A 13,982-nucleotide genomic window follows, 5' to 3' on the forward strand; every position below is an offset into this window, starting at 1 on the left:
AAACTATCTTCTTCCCACCTGGACAAATGGTCCTTTCAAGTGGTGAGCTCTAATCATTTATGCAAATCAAATGAAACAACATCCAAACTGTTTTGACTTTCAAAATGAGCTTTAATTGGATTTGTGGAATCCCTGATGTGAAGGAGATCACCTGGAATGCAGGTGCTCAGTAAGCCAGTAGTGGCAGGATGTGCAGGGAGGAATTGTCTGTACAATTGTCTTCCCTTAGGGAAGTTTTCTCATTGCACCATTTAATGTAGAATCCTTTTCCTTCTTTCTCCCCAGTGATCTGACTCAACCCATAATTAAAACTTGCAGATGCCCATCTTTGTCCCACCTTGATGGGAAGCATCCCTGTGGGGGATCTGGTGGGTCAGGTTTGGTACCAGCCTGGACCTTCTGGCCTGGGGAGTCCTTGCAAGACTGGAAGGAGACAGTGCTTGCCCCCCACCTGCTCTCCTGCCTCCAGCCTTCAGCTCCATTTCCTCTGCCAGGGTGTTAGATGCCCAAGAACATTTTTGTAAGGATTAAGGAAGATATTAAGAAGGGCCTTCATTTCCACATAAGATGACGTTCTCTTTGTGGACTTTGAGATTATTTCTGCAGAGAAAGGGGTCTGCTTGCTGAGGAATGTATTGGAAAGGGATTTGAACAATACAGCTAAAAAGACTTACGTGTTGTGGCTTTAGTAACTTCTAGAACTAGGTATCTGCACTGAAACTGCACAAATATGGTGTTAAAATTAGAATTATTTTCTCCATATGGCTTGTAAAGACTTAAAACCTGGAGGATTTGTTTCTGATTTGAATTCACTCCATCCCAATAGTTTATCACAGCAGGGGCATAGCAGCCTTTGCTGGTGAGCTCTGCACAAGAGGTAAAGAGTCTTTTCTTCATGAATGATGCATAACCTGCTACACTGAGAACAAAAATGAACGCCTCTCCAGAGGATGAAGGTAAAAGTCAAACAGATATGGATTGTTTTCTCCTCTGATTTCAAATAACTTCTTTGTAAAATGTTATTAGGTTCTCAAAATCTACTAGAAATAATGTAAACAAAATGTTTTAGAGAGAATATATATTGGGTTTTCTGAACATTAGTCCAGACCCCAAGTTATTAATGTTAGCAAGATACAGTTTAACAACTTTGCTTAGTGTGCATGCAGCCTCCCATCCATATTTTCCTATTACTTTGTCCAAGATTAATTAGTCTCATTGGTCTAAGAGCAGTCTTGAATAGAGACTTGAAGTGTGGCCATGACATCAGAGAAGTTTCTAATTATGACTAAATACATTTTCTATGAAAATAGCTGTCCTATAATGTTGTGATCTTATCACAAGAAAAGGGGTAAGGGCTGGACTGATTTTAACAGTCTTCTAGCTATAATAGCTTTAGCTATTTAACTTTTGTGATTTTCCCTGCCTAGTCCTTTTTAGGCTTTATTTGCAACTTCAGTTAGTCAAATATTCCTCCACAATTTTTTGAATGCACAACAATATTCTTCACTACACAATAATTGTTTTCAGATATGTATAACTTGACATATTTATGTGTGGTGCAGGAAAAGGCAGCATGGCAAAGTTATCTGAGAGATTCTTTATAATTAAATTGTATTCTTTCAGGATTTAAAATGTTAAACAAATTTCAAGCAAAGATTGGAGAAAGAGCAGGTTAGGACATCTGATATGTATTGAATGCAATTCTTCATAAAGACATCATTTCAATATGTGTCTGGATTTAATATGTCATTCATTTAAAACTTAGGGATTTTGCATCCAGAGAAATAGAAATGAAATAGAAATTTAGTGCAAATTTCTGCACTTCATTAAGGAAATTTCACAGCATTTTCATGATGAGGGAAATTACATACTCATTGGTTTTGAAGGGTTTTCAGTAGCTAATTAAGAAAGTGAGTTAGACTATCTATTTTCATTGCCCAGACATGATGAAAGCACAATTACCTGCTGTGTCCTTACAACAAAATCAAGCTAAAAACAAAGATAGCATCTTTGAAGTGTTCATTAACAAAGTATAGCACTGGTTGTCAACATTTTTGAAACACGTAGATATCAAATGAAAGTATTAAACAAAAATTTCTAACAGAAAGTTATGTTGGTTTTGGAATAAAATGGATTTACGAAAGCTGAGAGCCTCACGTTTGTTTTTTATTCATAATTGCAATGTTTTGAAAACAAAATCGGAGGACATTTTTTGGCAGCCATATACATTTGCTTGATATAAATACATCTTTTAAGAACTGGCCTCTAACTACAATTCATTAGAAAATATTTAAATTCATTATTTTATCAATAACTGCTAATCAGAGGCTATTTTTACAACACATTTGTCTGTGCTGCTTCCTGCAGCTTGCTTGTCTGATATTTTCATCTTTTAATAAAGTCTTTCTGATACTCATCAGCTCCTTTAACTATGTCAAGCTCTGAAATGTTTTAGATTTTCACAAACATTCTAATTTTTAAATGAAAATTAAGAAATAAATAGACACAGATGTTCTCTCAGTTTCACAGGGTACTGGGACTTCCAAATGCTATCACACAGATAATACCACACAGGTAAGTGCATAAACATCATTAGCAATGACTGCTGGAGTAGTTCTCCTTTGTAGCCACACCGTTGTTCATTTTCATAATTGAGTAATTAGAATTAGGAAATTCATTGCAATTTAAAATGCTAATGTGTACTTTAAACTACCCCAGGTGCTTAAAAACAAAAGGATAACAATAAAAAATCAGATCCTTGATGATCTGAAAATAAAACTGAAAGTCCTGACTTTCTGAAACACTTCCGAAAATTTTGTCTACAAATCTTGCTGAGAGTAAATGGGGATGGGGGAGGCAGAATGAAAAAAGATGTAGGAGCTTTATTGTATATAGAGTTTTGGAAAGAGACACTGGAAACTGAGTCACTTCCAAACTGGAATCAGGTTGCCCTGGATGAGCCAAGCTCCCTAAAGTTTTCTGCATCATCCAGGTCCACATTGCATTCTCTTCTTCCTTCCTGTGCAGTTGCTGAATGAATTGCAATTGGTGTAAAAGCTGAATTTGCACCTGAAGATATTTTCAGTGGAAAATGAGCGTATGGAGCTAATTCAGATTTACAGAGACTACAGGCCCAGACATTTCTGAACAACAAAATGCCTTCGACTGTCAAACTGGAAAACTTCATAGAGAAAAAAAAAAAAAAAAAAGAAAAAAAAAAATAGTGCAAGGAATTCTGGAACCCTGAAAACCCCCAAAGGGAGACACTGCGGGAAAATAATGACATCTGGAAAACACATGACATTCAAATTTCAGGTCAAAGTAACATGAAGAACAACAAAAAAGCTTTTTCATCCCTAGTGGGATCTTGGTGATAATGGTTGCAAGTGAATGAATAAAACTGCTTTCCTGAAGAAAAAAATCAGCTCAGATATATAAAATGTATCTGGAAATGCAGAAAAATATCCTGTCTTTCACCAGCAGCAGAAGCTGACAAAGTAGAAAGTTTATATTTGTATTCCAGAAAATCCACAAATACTCATTAGAGGGTCCTTAACAGCCTCTAACAATGAGAGATCCTTCCTTGTCAGTATTACAGTTTCCTTGTACTGCTCCACATTCCAATGCTACCTCTTGCTTTTCTCTAAAACACAGATTATAAAATGTTTGGCTCACAATTGGATGACTGACTCCTTTATGCATTGCACAATACTGAAAAATGACAGCAGTTGCATTTATTGATATTAGAATGACAGAAGATTAGAGATTATGAATCCAAGGGATATTGAGAAATTGGAAGGGTCATTTTGGGAGAGCTGAAACTTAATTTCTTGGTTTTAACAATACACAGTAATGAATAGAAGTATATCTGAAGCATTTATATAACTTCCATGGTTATATAAAATTGGAGCCTGTAATTATTTATGGACAAGCATACCACCCCTTGTTGTAGTTTAAAAACTCATGTTGTTTTGTTCTTACTTTTACTGGTCTTCTGATTTAAACAAAGTAAAGAAAACAAACAGACTTTACAGGATCTTTCTGGCAAGCTGTCACACTTCATATGATGTGCCATACATATGACATCTCAATACGTTTTTTCTGTTACTTTCAGTTTAAGAAGCAGAAGATGTGTGGGGATGAAAGAAGCCTCGAGAGATTTAAATTAAGTCATCCACTACTGTAAAAAGTAACAGTACCACCACTGAAAGCAACAAAAAACCTGTCCTTGTTTTAAGTACCCTTTTAAACAGTTTGTGGGAAGCGAAGTGGAAATAAATTGAAGTGGAATAAATTTGGAATTCCTGGAATTATTGTCTGGAAGAATTACACAAGTAATTATTCCTCTGTTTTCTATTGTTGAAGAGAAAATTTTTGCTCCTTAAAAATATTTCTAGAAATTTTCAGAAGTCACATCAAAACTATCATCCTGCACGCTTTTTCCACCTTTTCCCCCCCTTCATAGGAAATTAAAGTAATGGAATCCCTACCTTTAAAATGTGATAAGCATTAACAGCAAATATTTTTTTTTATATTCATCTGAACCACAGATTCCATGTATCATGCAATATTTGTCCTCAAGGTAGAAAAATGCTGGCAGTTACTGAATTACTGCCTGTGTACTCATTAAGTGAGCATGAACAAGCTGCTAAAAAAAGTGGTCACCTAAAATGTGACCTTGTCAGTCATATTAAAGCAGAGAGGTTTAAAAATTGCTTAAATGAGATGCTACCTCAGAAAAAAATGGAAAAAATAGAATGCTTAGGGAAGCAGGCTCTCCATTCCTCAAGATGTTCCAGTATTGGAATATTTTTTTGATGTTGCTGTTCCAAATACAAATGAAAAGCCGAAAAGTTTATTAAACATTTTTATATATAGTAGTGTGCACAATGACAAAATTACAAAGTTCGAAAAAAATTAATCAGAAACATTTCAAAATGTTTTAAAAATTTGAGCTAATTTGTTATTAAACTAAGTTTTAGAAGAGACCTTTCATTTGGTGTCCTCTTGTCTGTATTTTCCCCCTGTGGGTATTTTCCTTGGCCCAAGGACATTTCCCCTTATGCATTTCCAGTCATATGATGCCTGTGACACACCACTTTGTTTGGTTATAGGTGAATCTCAGCTGCAGTGAGATAACACTCCAGGAAGTTCTGCCCTCAGGGAACAACACAGCCCTGAAACCTTGCAAAGCACAGGGCCAAGACAAAATTCACAGTTCAACTTGACTTAATAAAAACAAATATTTCAGATCCAACTACTACTTCTCCCCTATCTAAAAAAAAAAAAAAAAAAAAAAAAAAAATCTGCCCAAATGGAAAAAATCTGTTTTCATTTTCCTAATAGACAATACAAGTTCAGCAAAATTGGATTTCTCTAAATATTTGTCTTTGTACTAACTTCATTTTACATGAGAGGATAAAATAATTCTAATAGGAAAACATCAGAATAATATGGAACAAGGGAACAAGGGAATCTTTTGTTAGTGCTAGAGAGTTTTTTACAATGAGCTCTAGAAAACTATGGTCAAAGAAAAGCTTATAAAATCATGGTTTATGAAAAATTAAGCTAGAAGAAAAAGGAAAAAATCCCAAACACCCCAAAATCCCCAAAAGGCATGGAAATATGATCCTGCAGGCCTAGATTCTAGAACTCTGTATAAGAGCATGACTTTCAGGGGGAAAATTAAATAAATTTGAGAAGTGACATACATATTTATACAGCAGGGCAAAATGAAAGGCTAAATTAATCTTAGAATGATACAGCAAAGTAACATATATAGTATGGATGCTGCTCCCTCGGTGCAAAATAATAAGCAGCAAACTTCTTTTTATTCAATACTTATTTTGGATAAAAAAAGATGATTACCTAAGGTCAACCATAGCTGTTCAGATCAAAAGTGCACCTAACCCATTATATTACTGCACAACAGTGGCCAAAAGTTGATTTTTCAAGAAGAGTTTAAGAACAGAGAAACAGAATAGTCATACTTTGCTGCATTGGTGTTCCAGCCACAAAAAAATCTATCTATGAGCCTGAAGGGATGCTTTAGTATTTTCTCTGCCTAGATAAGAGTTCACTTCCATGAACTTGCTTAGACAGAGTCACAGGAGCAGTCAGGTTGGAAGGATCCACAGTGGATCCTCTGCTCCAGCCTCCCTGCTCAGGCAGAGCCGTCCCAGAGCACGTGGCCCAGGATTGCAGCCAGATGGTTCTGGAATATCCTTCACTTGACTAACGCAAGTTTTAACATCTACAACACTCTGAAACATGAAGTTCCCCTGCTTAACCCCTCTTGCATAAAGAGGCATTTTTAAACCTCTGCCAGTTGCTGTTTCATTTGATGGCCTCTTCCATGGGAAGTGATGATGAACAGCCACTCTATCCATCCTGTTTCCTAGGGGAAATCTTTTAGATGTCATATCAACTCGACACACACCAGCACAGTAACAGAATAAAACTCACTTTACCTTCAGAAATCAGGTGGTATCACACTGGAACCAGCAAGGCTAAAAAAGCCTGGTCTTGTCCAAGTATCAATACCAGTTAACACAAAAATAAGAATGTTTTTCCTGGTGACCATACCTGTCGCTGGTTTTCTGTCTCTAGTCTCAGCCTGGCTTCCACACATCTTCTGGTCTCCAGGAAGGCTTGACGCTGTGCTCTGTCTGATAGGTAGCTAATGAAGATTCCTGCAGTGTTCATACACATAAATAACACTGCCTGAGCTGCAATCTGCAATGAACAACAAATAGGATTTGATTAGACAGGAGAAGCAAAAATATCTTTTTTAAAAAATGAAAGAGAGACGAAGACAGCTTTGTAGGCTGCAAAAATAGCAGTTAGGAAAGTTTGCATAAAATAATATCTCAGATCTTAAGTAGAAACATCAACTTTGTAAATTGTCTCTGCCTTGAGGATGAGATCTGCAGTATTTGGGGGCATTAAACTCTGGTTGAACCACAAATTATATTTCCAAAAATTGCCTCACAGAGCTCTAGCCAGGAATGATTACAAATGTAATTAACAAATTCTTTTTTGCACTGCTTCTTCTACAAGAGCAACTTTATGATTTGTTCCATGGCTTTAGTTTGGGAAGCAAGGCATTTTAAGGAAAACAAAGAATGTCAGTTAGCTAAGAATATCAGTGATAATAGTTATTGTATTCTTATTGTCCAAATTAAATAAATTCTTTTCAGCTGATGCCAAAGAACAAATTTTCGTAATCTGAATTCTGAACCACTCAACAGGGGAAGCTGAAAGGATAACCAAGTTCTTGCACAGCCAGTGTCTGTTTACACAGACTTTTGCTTTGCTGAAGTCTGTGTAAGAGCTGAACTGGTTTTCCTTGTAGAAGCTGCGTCACAGCTTCTTTGTTTTCCATAAGAACGCAAGAGAGCCAAATGGGAGTGTAAATTTCAGTGGATTATTTGTCTGTCATTGACCTCTCTTTGTGCTCTTCATGTTTGTAAGAAAGGGCACATCAACACCATTGAAGCGAGGATTGGTTGGGAAAGTGAGTAAGAAACTGGCAATATTTGACTGGCACTAGAGACAGGACTAAGTTCTGCAGCCTCAGTACCTTCATCCAGTATCTCATCCTTGTAATTGGTTGGGATTTCAAAGGCTCTGATACCTACAGGATGATAACAACACCAGAACAGCCTCAACAAGGCAGATCAAGTGTTCATCATTCAGGATACTCTCTCTGGTAGTGGAAAACAGAGAGTGTTCAGGCAGGAGCAGAAGGATAAAACAGTAAGTAATGTGTACAAAAGTACAGCAAACATTCAGTGATATCTTGTCAAAATTGTCTTGAACAGTCCAGCAATCTGTGGTTGCAGATTGGAATAGATATTGTATTTTTTTACTATCATCTAATAATCAGTTTTCCTAAAATCCAAGTGTTCTTTGTCCTAATAGAAGACTCCTTAATCTCATTGTGATGCTTTGACTCAGATCTGCAGGTCTCACTCCCCACAGTCATGGGGGTTTGCAAGTGAGATCTGATATCAGATCAAAAGCATCTGGCAGAAAATTCAGCTTTATATATTCTGGTATTTCTGAATCTGGAGTATTGTTCCACTATTGTACAGGGAATTAATTTGCAATTTATATGTCATGATTAAATAATAATAATGCATATCCTGGCTCCAGATGAAGTTTTGTTTAACCTTTTCCAGAAGCAGATGTCTAGACAAGGCTTGTGGGAAATAGGTCATGATTAGCATGATCCTTGCATCTCCCTGTCTTCCAGGATCCTCTAAAAGCTGGAGATGGTATACTCAGTGCACCTGCACAACTTTTCCTGATGCCTTTCTCAAGTTAATAGTACTTTTGGCTCCTATGTCCCTCAATAATAAAGACTTTTACAATTTAATTAGGTCCTTTGTGATAAAAATGTTTACTTTTGTTTCCTTTAATTCACAGTTTTATAGTTTCTTTGAGTGTTGCATCATGTTTATAAACAAGGAGTAATCATTTCCAATTAATTTTCTCGTCACCATTCTTGATTTTACTGACTTAAACCATAACCCCTTACTTTTACTTTTTAAAAGGGAGGAATTCAAGACTCTTTAGTTACTCTGCATGTATCACTATTCTCCCTTTGTGCTTACTGCTTTTTTCCTGTTATCTACCATACCCTGTTTTACTGAAGGCATGTTGCCCTGGACCAGCCAGTTTCCCCCAGACACTCTCTGCCTTTGCTCCAAGGTAAATCAGGGAAGGCAGTAATTTATCTATGAGATAACTCCTTTCTGATGCAAGCTACTAAGATGTATATGATGAGCTGACATGAGACTGAGACTAGTTCAGAACTGAATTGTTCAGCAGGACAACTGAAATTGGCTGTGGAAGGTTGGAGGAGTCAGGTTTTCAAACCTTTTTGACTGACTTTTAACTTTGACCTGGGCTATATTTTCAAACATACTAAGAAAGTAAGATTAGAGAGTGAAAAAGAGAAAAATCCCTCCAAAACATTTGAAAAGTGCATTTCAGCAGTGAAAGCAGTGACAAGGTGGTCTCCTTTGCTTGCAAATTCATTTGCAATTTCCTCACAAGCCCAGTTCAGTCACCCATCTCTTCTATTGCTCAGGACTTGTTCCACTCACTTCAGCAGATCTTAGAGCAAATGCACTAGAATTTGGCTTTCAATTATATTTCATGAGTATATTATTTGATTTGGAGAAAGGGAATTATGGAAAACATGTTACAGGTAAAGCAGCTTATGCAGAGGCAGAATTGGCTTTTCTCACACATGGTAGTCTGATTGAAACATTTCAAAGAGTAAAGCACTATGACTTGCAAGGCATACTGATCTGGGGCTCTTGTTAAAAAAAGAATAAAAAAGACTTATAAGACTTGCTGCTCCTTTTTTCTAGAGCTTACTGAGACAAATTCCAGAAGTCTTGGAGGATTTTCTTAAACCTATCAAGGCTACATGCCAGGACAGACTGTTTTCAAGGATGTACAAAGTTTCATTCTTTTTGACTGACCTGAAAATGATCAATGCTCACACAGTAGGGAAGCTGAAGAATAATGTGAAAAAAGAAAATACTTTCACAACATTTATAAGTCTATTTGTACCTTGCACAGCACTTAAATGATGAACAGTAGTAGCACAGCAAGTGATCTTGGAAAGCCATGAGTGATGTATTTTGATTTTAAATAGGGCTCTGAGGAGGTTTGCTTCTTGAATATTTAAAAAATGCAAAGAAGGCACCCTTCACCACACTGCTTGGGAATATCTCTGTAACAGGATCGTCACTGTCCCTGCTGAACCTGCAGTTACACATAATCACATAATAGGATGAACAGAGCTAAAGGAAGTTACTTGATAAGATCACTGAGGCAGTAGAATCACAGTATGACAGAGTCATCAAGGTTGGAAGAGACCTTCAATGTAATCCATTCCAAGCATCAACCCAGCAGCACCATAATCACCCTTAAATAACATCCCCAAGTTCCACATCTACATGCTTCTTAAACAATTCCAGACTCCACTACCTCCCTGGTCAACTTATTCCAATGCCTGACGACTCTCTCAGAGAGAATTTTCTTTCTAATATCTAATCCTGGAACAATTTAAGACCATTTCCTTTTGTCCTTTCACTTGAGACATGGCAGAGGAGGCTGACACCCACCTCACTCAAACCTTATCTCAGGTACTTGTGGAAATCAATAAGGTCCCCCTGAGTGTGCTCTTCTCCAGATGAAACAACCTCTGTTCTCTCAGCCACTCCTCACAGGATGTGCTTTCCAGACCCTTCACCAGTTTCACTGCTCTCCTTTGAACATGCTCCAGCACCCCAATGTCCTTTTGAAAGTGAGGGGCCCAAGAAGAAGCAGTCATTAAAATTCTTATTCCAAAACTCTGCTCTTCATTTCTTTTAGAAGGTGATTAAGAACTTAGTTTACATAGAAATCATTTGTCAAATAAATTGTCATTTATAAAGTGTCCTCCACACGGGCACCTCAGAACCCTTTGCAAAATCATTATGAAAACTATCAAAAAAACCAAAGGATATGAGAGGATGCAAGTCAGACAAGTAAGCTTTGTTTAAATTTGACAGAACACACTGATTGAAATAACATCCTTTTTATTTACCACTCATATAAAAAAGGCTTTGCCGAGACAGGTGAAACCAAGAAAAGATTTTGAGTTGGTTCGGGAACCACCAGGTTTCAAAGAAATAATTAAAAGGCACCAGACATGGCTTATCAAGAAGAAATGGTAATCAGAGCAGGTACAGTGTGGTAATGCAAGAGAACAGGAAAAATCATTGAAAAGATGGTAAAGAAACTCCCAAGTCTGTTGTGAAGTGGTAGGTAATAAGCTACAGACAGTTTTCAAGGCAGAGTCGAATCTAGCTCCAGAAGCAGGAAGTTCAGAAGGGTACAGGTGAGATACTGGATTAAGCATAACAACAATTTTTAGGCATTTCTTCTATTAAGAGCACCTAATTAAGTTGGCCTTCCTTGGGAGTTTACATAGAATCAATCCTGTGAGCTTATGAATGACTGGAAGCAAGTTAAAGAAGGTTAAGCAAATCTCAGAAGTTTCAAGACCTCAAAAATCATAACTGAACTGTGCTTTAGTTTTACCAGATTTCCTTTTTTGAAATACACAGTTGTCCATCAGGGAATTTAGAGCCATAAGGCCATTAACAGATGTTTATGGAGTGTGTAGTGATTGACTGAGTTCAGCACTTCCAAAGAGCACATAACCTGAGGAAAAGTGAATATTTATGAACATTAAACAAACCAAATGGATTGGAAATATGTTGATTGATAGATGGCCCTAAAAGATCGTAACTGACACAAGCAATCTGCATCATGAAGTTGAGACAGCAACAGCTTATATCCACATGGAAAGCACAGTGGAGGCAGAGGAGAGAAAACTGACTAAGTTTAGAAATTTTTCTGAAATCCAGATGGACAGTGAACTTGTGTGTTACTACCTCAAGTGCAGAAATACACTCTACAATGTTTAGCAGAAATAAACCTATTATTAACCTCTTCAGCAGGCAATTTTATTCTGCTGCCTAGAAACAGAGCAGTGTCGGGGCTGATGTCACCCAAACACATGAGAAGTAAAGAAATGGTTTCAATATAATCTCCAGCCAGATATTCTTGGGATTTTATCAACAGATTACAGTATTTCTTGTCTGTTTTGGAAAAATTGGGAGGGTAAACTTGTGCTTCAAAAAGAGTGTTTTCAGCGTGTGATACATAAAGAACTGGTTGCTATGGTAATTATTATTGAATAATTAAGTTTGGAAAAGCATTTTGATTCTTCATTACTTGTTTTACTAAAAATAGAAGTTTACCACAAGGTTGTTTTTTGTAATTAAAATGTCTCCGAAAACGCTCTCTCCCTTCTCAATCAATTTCTTGCTTGGGTTACTTGAAGGAAAATAAGATGTTTGTATAAGAACTTATCACCAGGAATGGACTGAGAGTTGCACAAGAAGACCAAAATGCTCTACTTTCTCTGAAATAGGAACATCTGGCAGCACAGACTCTATCGCTCCCTCACTGCTGGGCTGCAGCAAGCCTCTGTCTCCCACTGAGGGTATGATTTTATGAATCAAAGCCTTGCCAGAGGAGCTAGGAAGTACCTGTTTCTCTATACTGCCTCATGCCCACCTTGATCCCTCAGTACAGCTTCCCCTTTGTCATGCCAGGTCAATTATCTATGGGACCATACTGTGAACTATATCAGGGAACTTAGCCAACTTAAACAACAAACATTTGGTGTTGGCAGTGATTTTTGTATCTAGAGCATTCGTCTGATTAAGTTCACAGCACAGCCTCCACAGGAAGAGGAAGCATGTGAACATTCATAACTGGCACGGCTGCCAACTCATTAAACAGAAATCATTGCTGCTTTATTGTTAAATCACCTTGTAAAGAGTGTTTTTATTCCCCAGGTTCACTCATTCTGACTTCTCTTGGGTCTAACTGCCGAATTCCCCTGGCCATGATAAGAGGGAGCTTTGTTTGTTTTAGTTTGTGGGTGCTTCTTCACTTTCATTGGAAACCAATCTGGCCCACAAAGGTGCCCAAACTGCTGCCACAACTTTCCAGAAAACTCACCTGTCCCTGATTCTGTCTATTTTCCAATGCATAAGTACAACAGGTGTTTAACTCCTACTCACAGCTGGAGTGAGTGCTACTCTTTTATCTGATCTACATCCATGTACTTTACTGAAAGACAGAAATATATCATGCCCTTGGGAAAACAGGGATGGAGAATAGCATGATGTTTATTTATGGTAAAGTTAGACAAGCACAGACTATGATGGCTGAGAACAGCTTTACCCCACCCACCCTCGATTTGCTACATAAGAAAGAAGCCATTTGTACCATTGTCACCATCTGATTTCACGTTTAGAACTGAATTTTGTGGTTCAGCTGTGCACAGCTCCCATGGGAACACTGGCTGATTTTTCAAAAACTGATCTTATTTGTGCCTTTAGGAGAGCTGAGACCTTTTAAAAAGCCTGATTTTGCTGCTTCCAGAGCCATCATTGGAGGACTTCACTGTGTACTTCGGAGCAATCTGGTCTTTAAGGTGTATGAAATGTGCAGCCTGCAAGCAGCTTGGCCCTATCAAAAGATAGTGTGCATCAGAAGAAATTATTAGATAACCTTCAATGAAAACAATTGGTTTAAGACAGTTTTCTCCATCCTGTTGCAGAATATCCTAGCATAAATTTTTGTCCTGATAGTGATTTAGAAAACAAAAACTGTTTTCCTTCTGAACAATGACAAGTTTGCTTAAAATCAATTGTTCCAGTTCAAGATAGTATTTGAAAACATGTATCTTTAATATTCAGATCAGGAGTGTAATTTCCTATTAGAAAAAATATCTGTATCCTATTTGATTCTTCTTCCCATTGAATCCATTAGAAATGTAGAAAATTGATTGTCTGATTAAGTTGTTTATAAATAGCTAAAGATATACAAATTTGGTAAGTCAGCTACCAACTATGGTAAAACCTTTGCAACATGGTGTGGTACAAGAGATCTTCCAAGAAAATAATATCAATCATATAATATCATAATTATACCGTATCTCATATGAGACACAAAAGGACTGACTGAGGGATGCAGAGGCAGGCCAATACATAATCCTGCTTGTGATGTTGAGCAGCCCAAAGTTTCAACACGTCTGCCTGCTCCTCTTGACTTTGTCTAAAATTTAGAGTTCAAGAATAATTTTAACAATAATAAAAAAATCTATTCTGGGACTTTGGATAATCTCTTTTGGTACCTTTCTTTTTATAGATGTTAAAGTGACTGGCTGTGACTGGGACAATGCCAGTGGCAGGGTCATAGCCCATGCATACATGGAATGAACAGTGATGAGGAAAGGACTTTCACTGTTTAGAAACTGATTTCCATGGCTACAAGGTGTTTAGCTGAACTCTCTGCCACGTACCTAGGAGCTGATCCTGAACCATGCAATGAAATCT

General features: G+C 37.3%; 1 protein-coding gene across 1 annotated transcript in view; it reads right to left on the bottom strand.

The window, feature by feature from the left end:
• The window catches only part of ADCY8 (adenylate cyclase 8), a 121,479-nt gene that overhangs the window by 82,425 nt on the left and 25,072 nt on the right, over positions 1–13,982 (bottom strand). Inside the window, 1 exon segment of the mRNA XM_058831926.1 lies at positions 6,586–6,735. Coding sequence (XP_058687909.1) covers positions 6,586–6,735 — 150 coding nt within the window.

Source organism: Poecile atricapillus, chromosome 2 (genome assembly GCF_030490865.1).
Source record: "Poecile atricapillus isolate bPoeAtr1 chromosome 2, bPoeAtr1.hap1, whole genome shotgun sequence".
Classification (NCBI taxonomy): Eukaryota; Metazoa; Chordata; class Aves; order Passeriformes; family Paridae; genus Poecile; species Poecile atricapillus.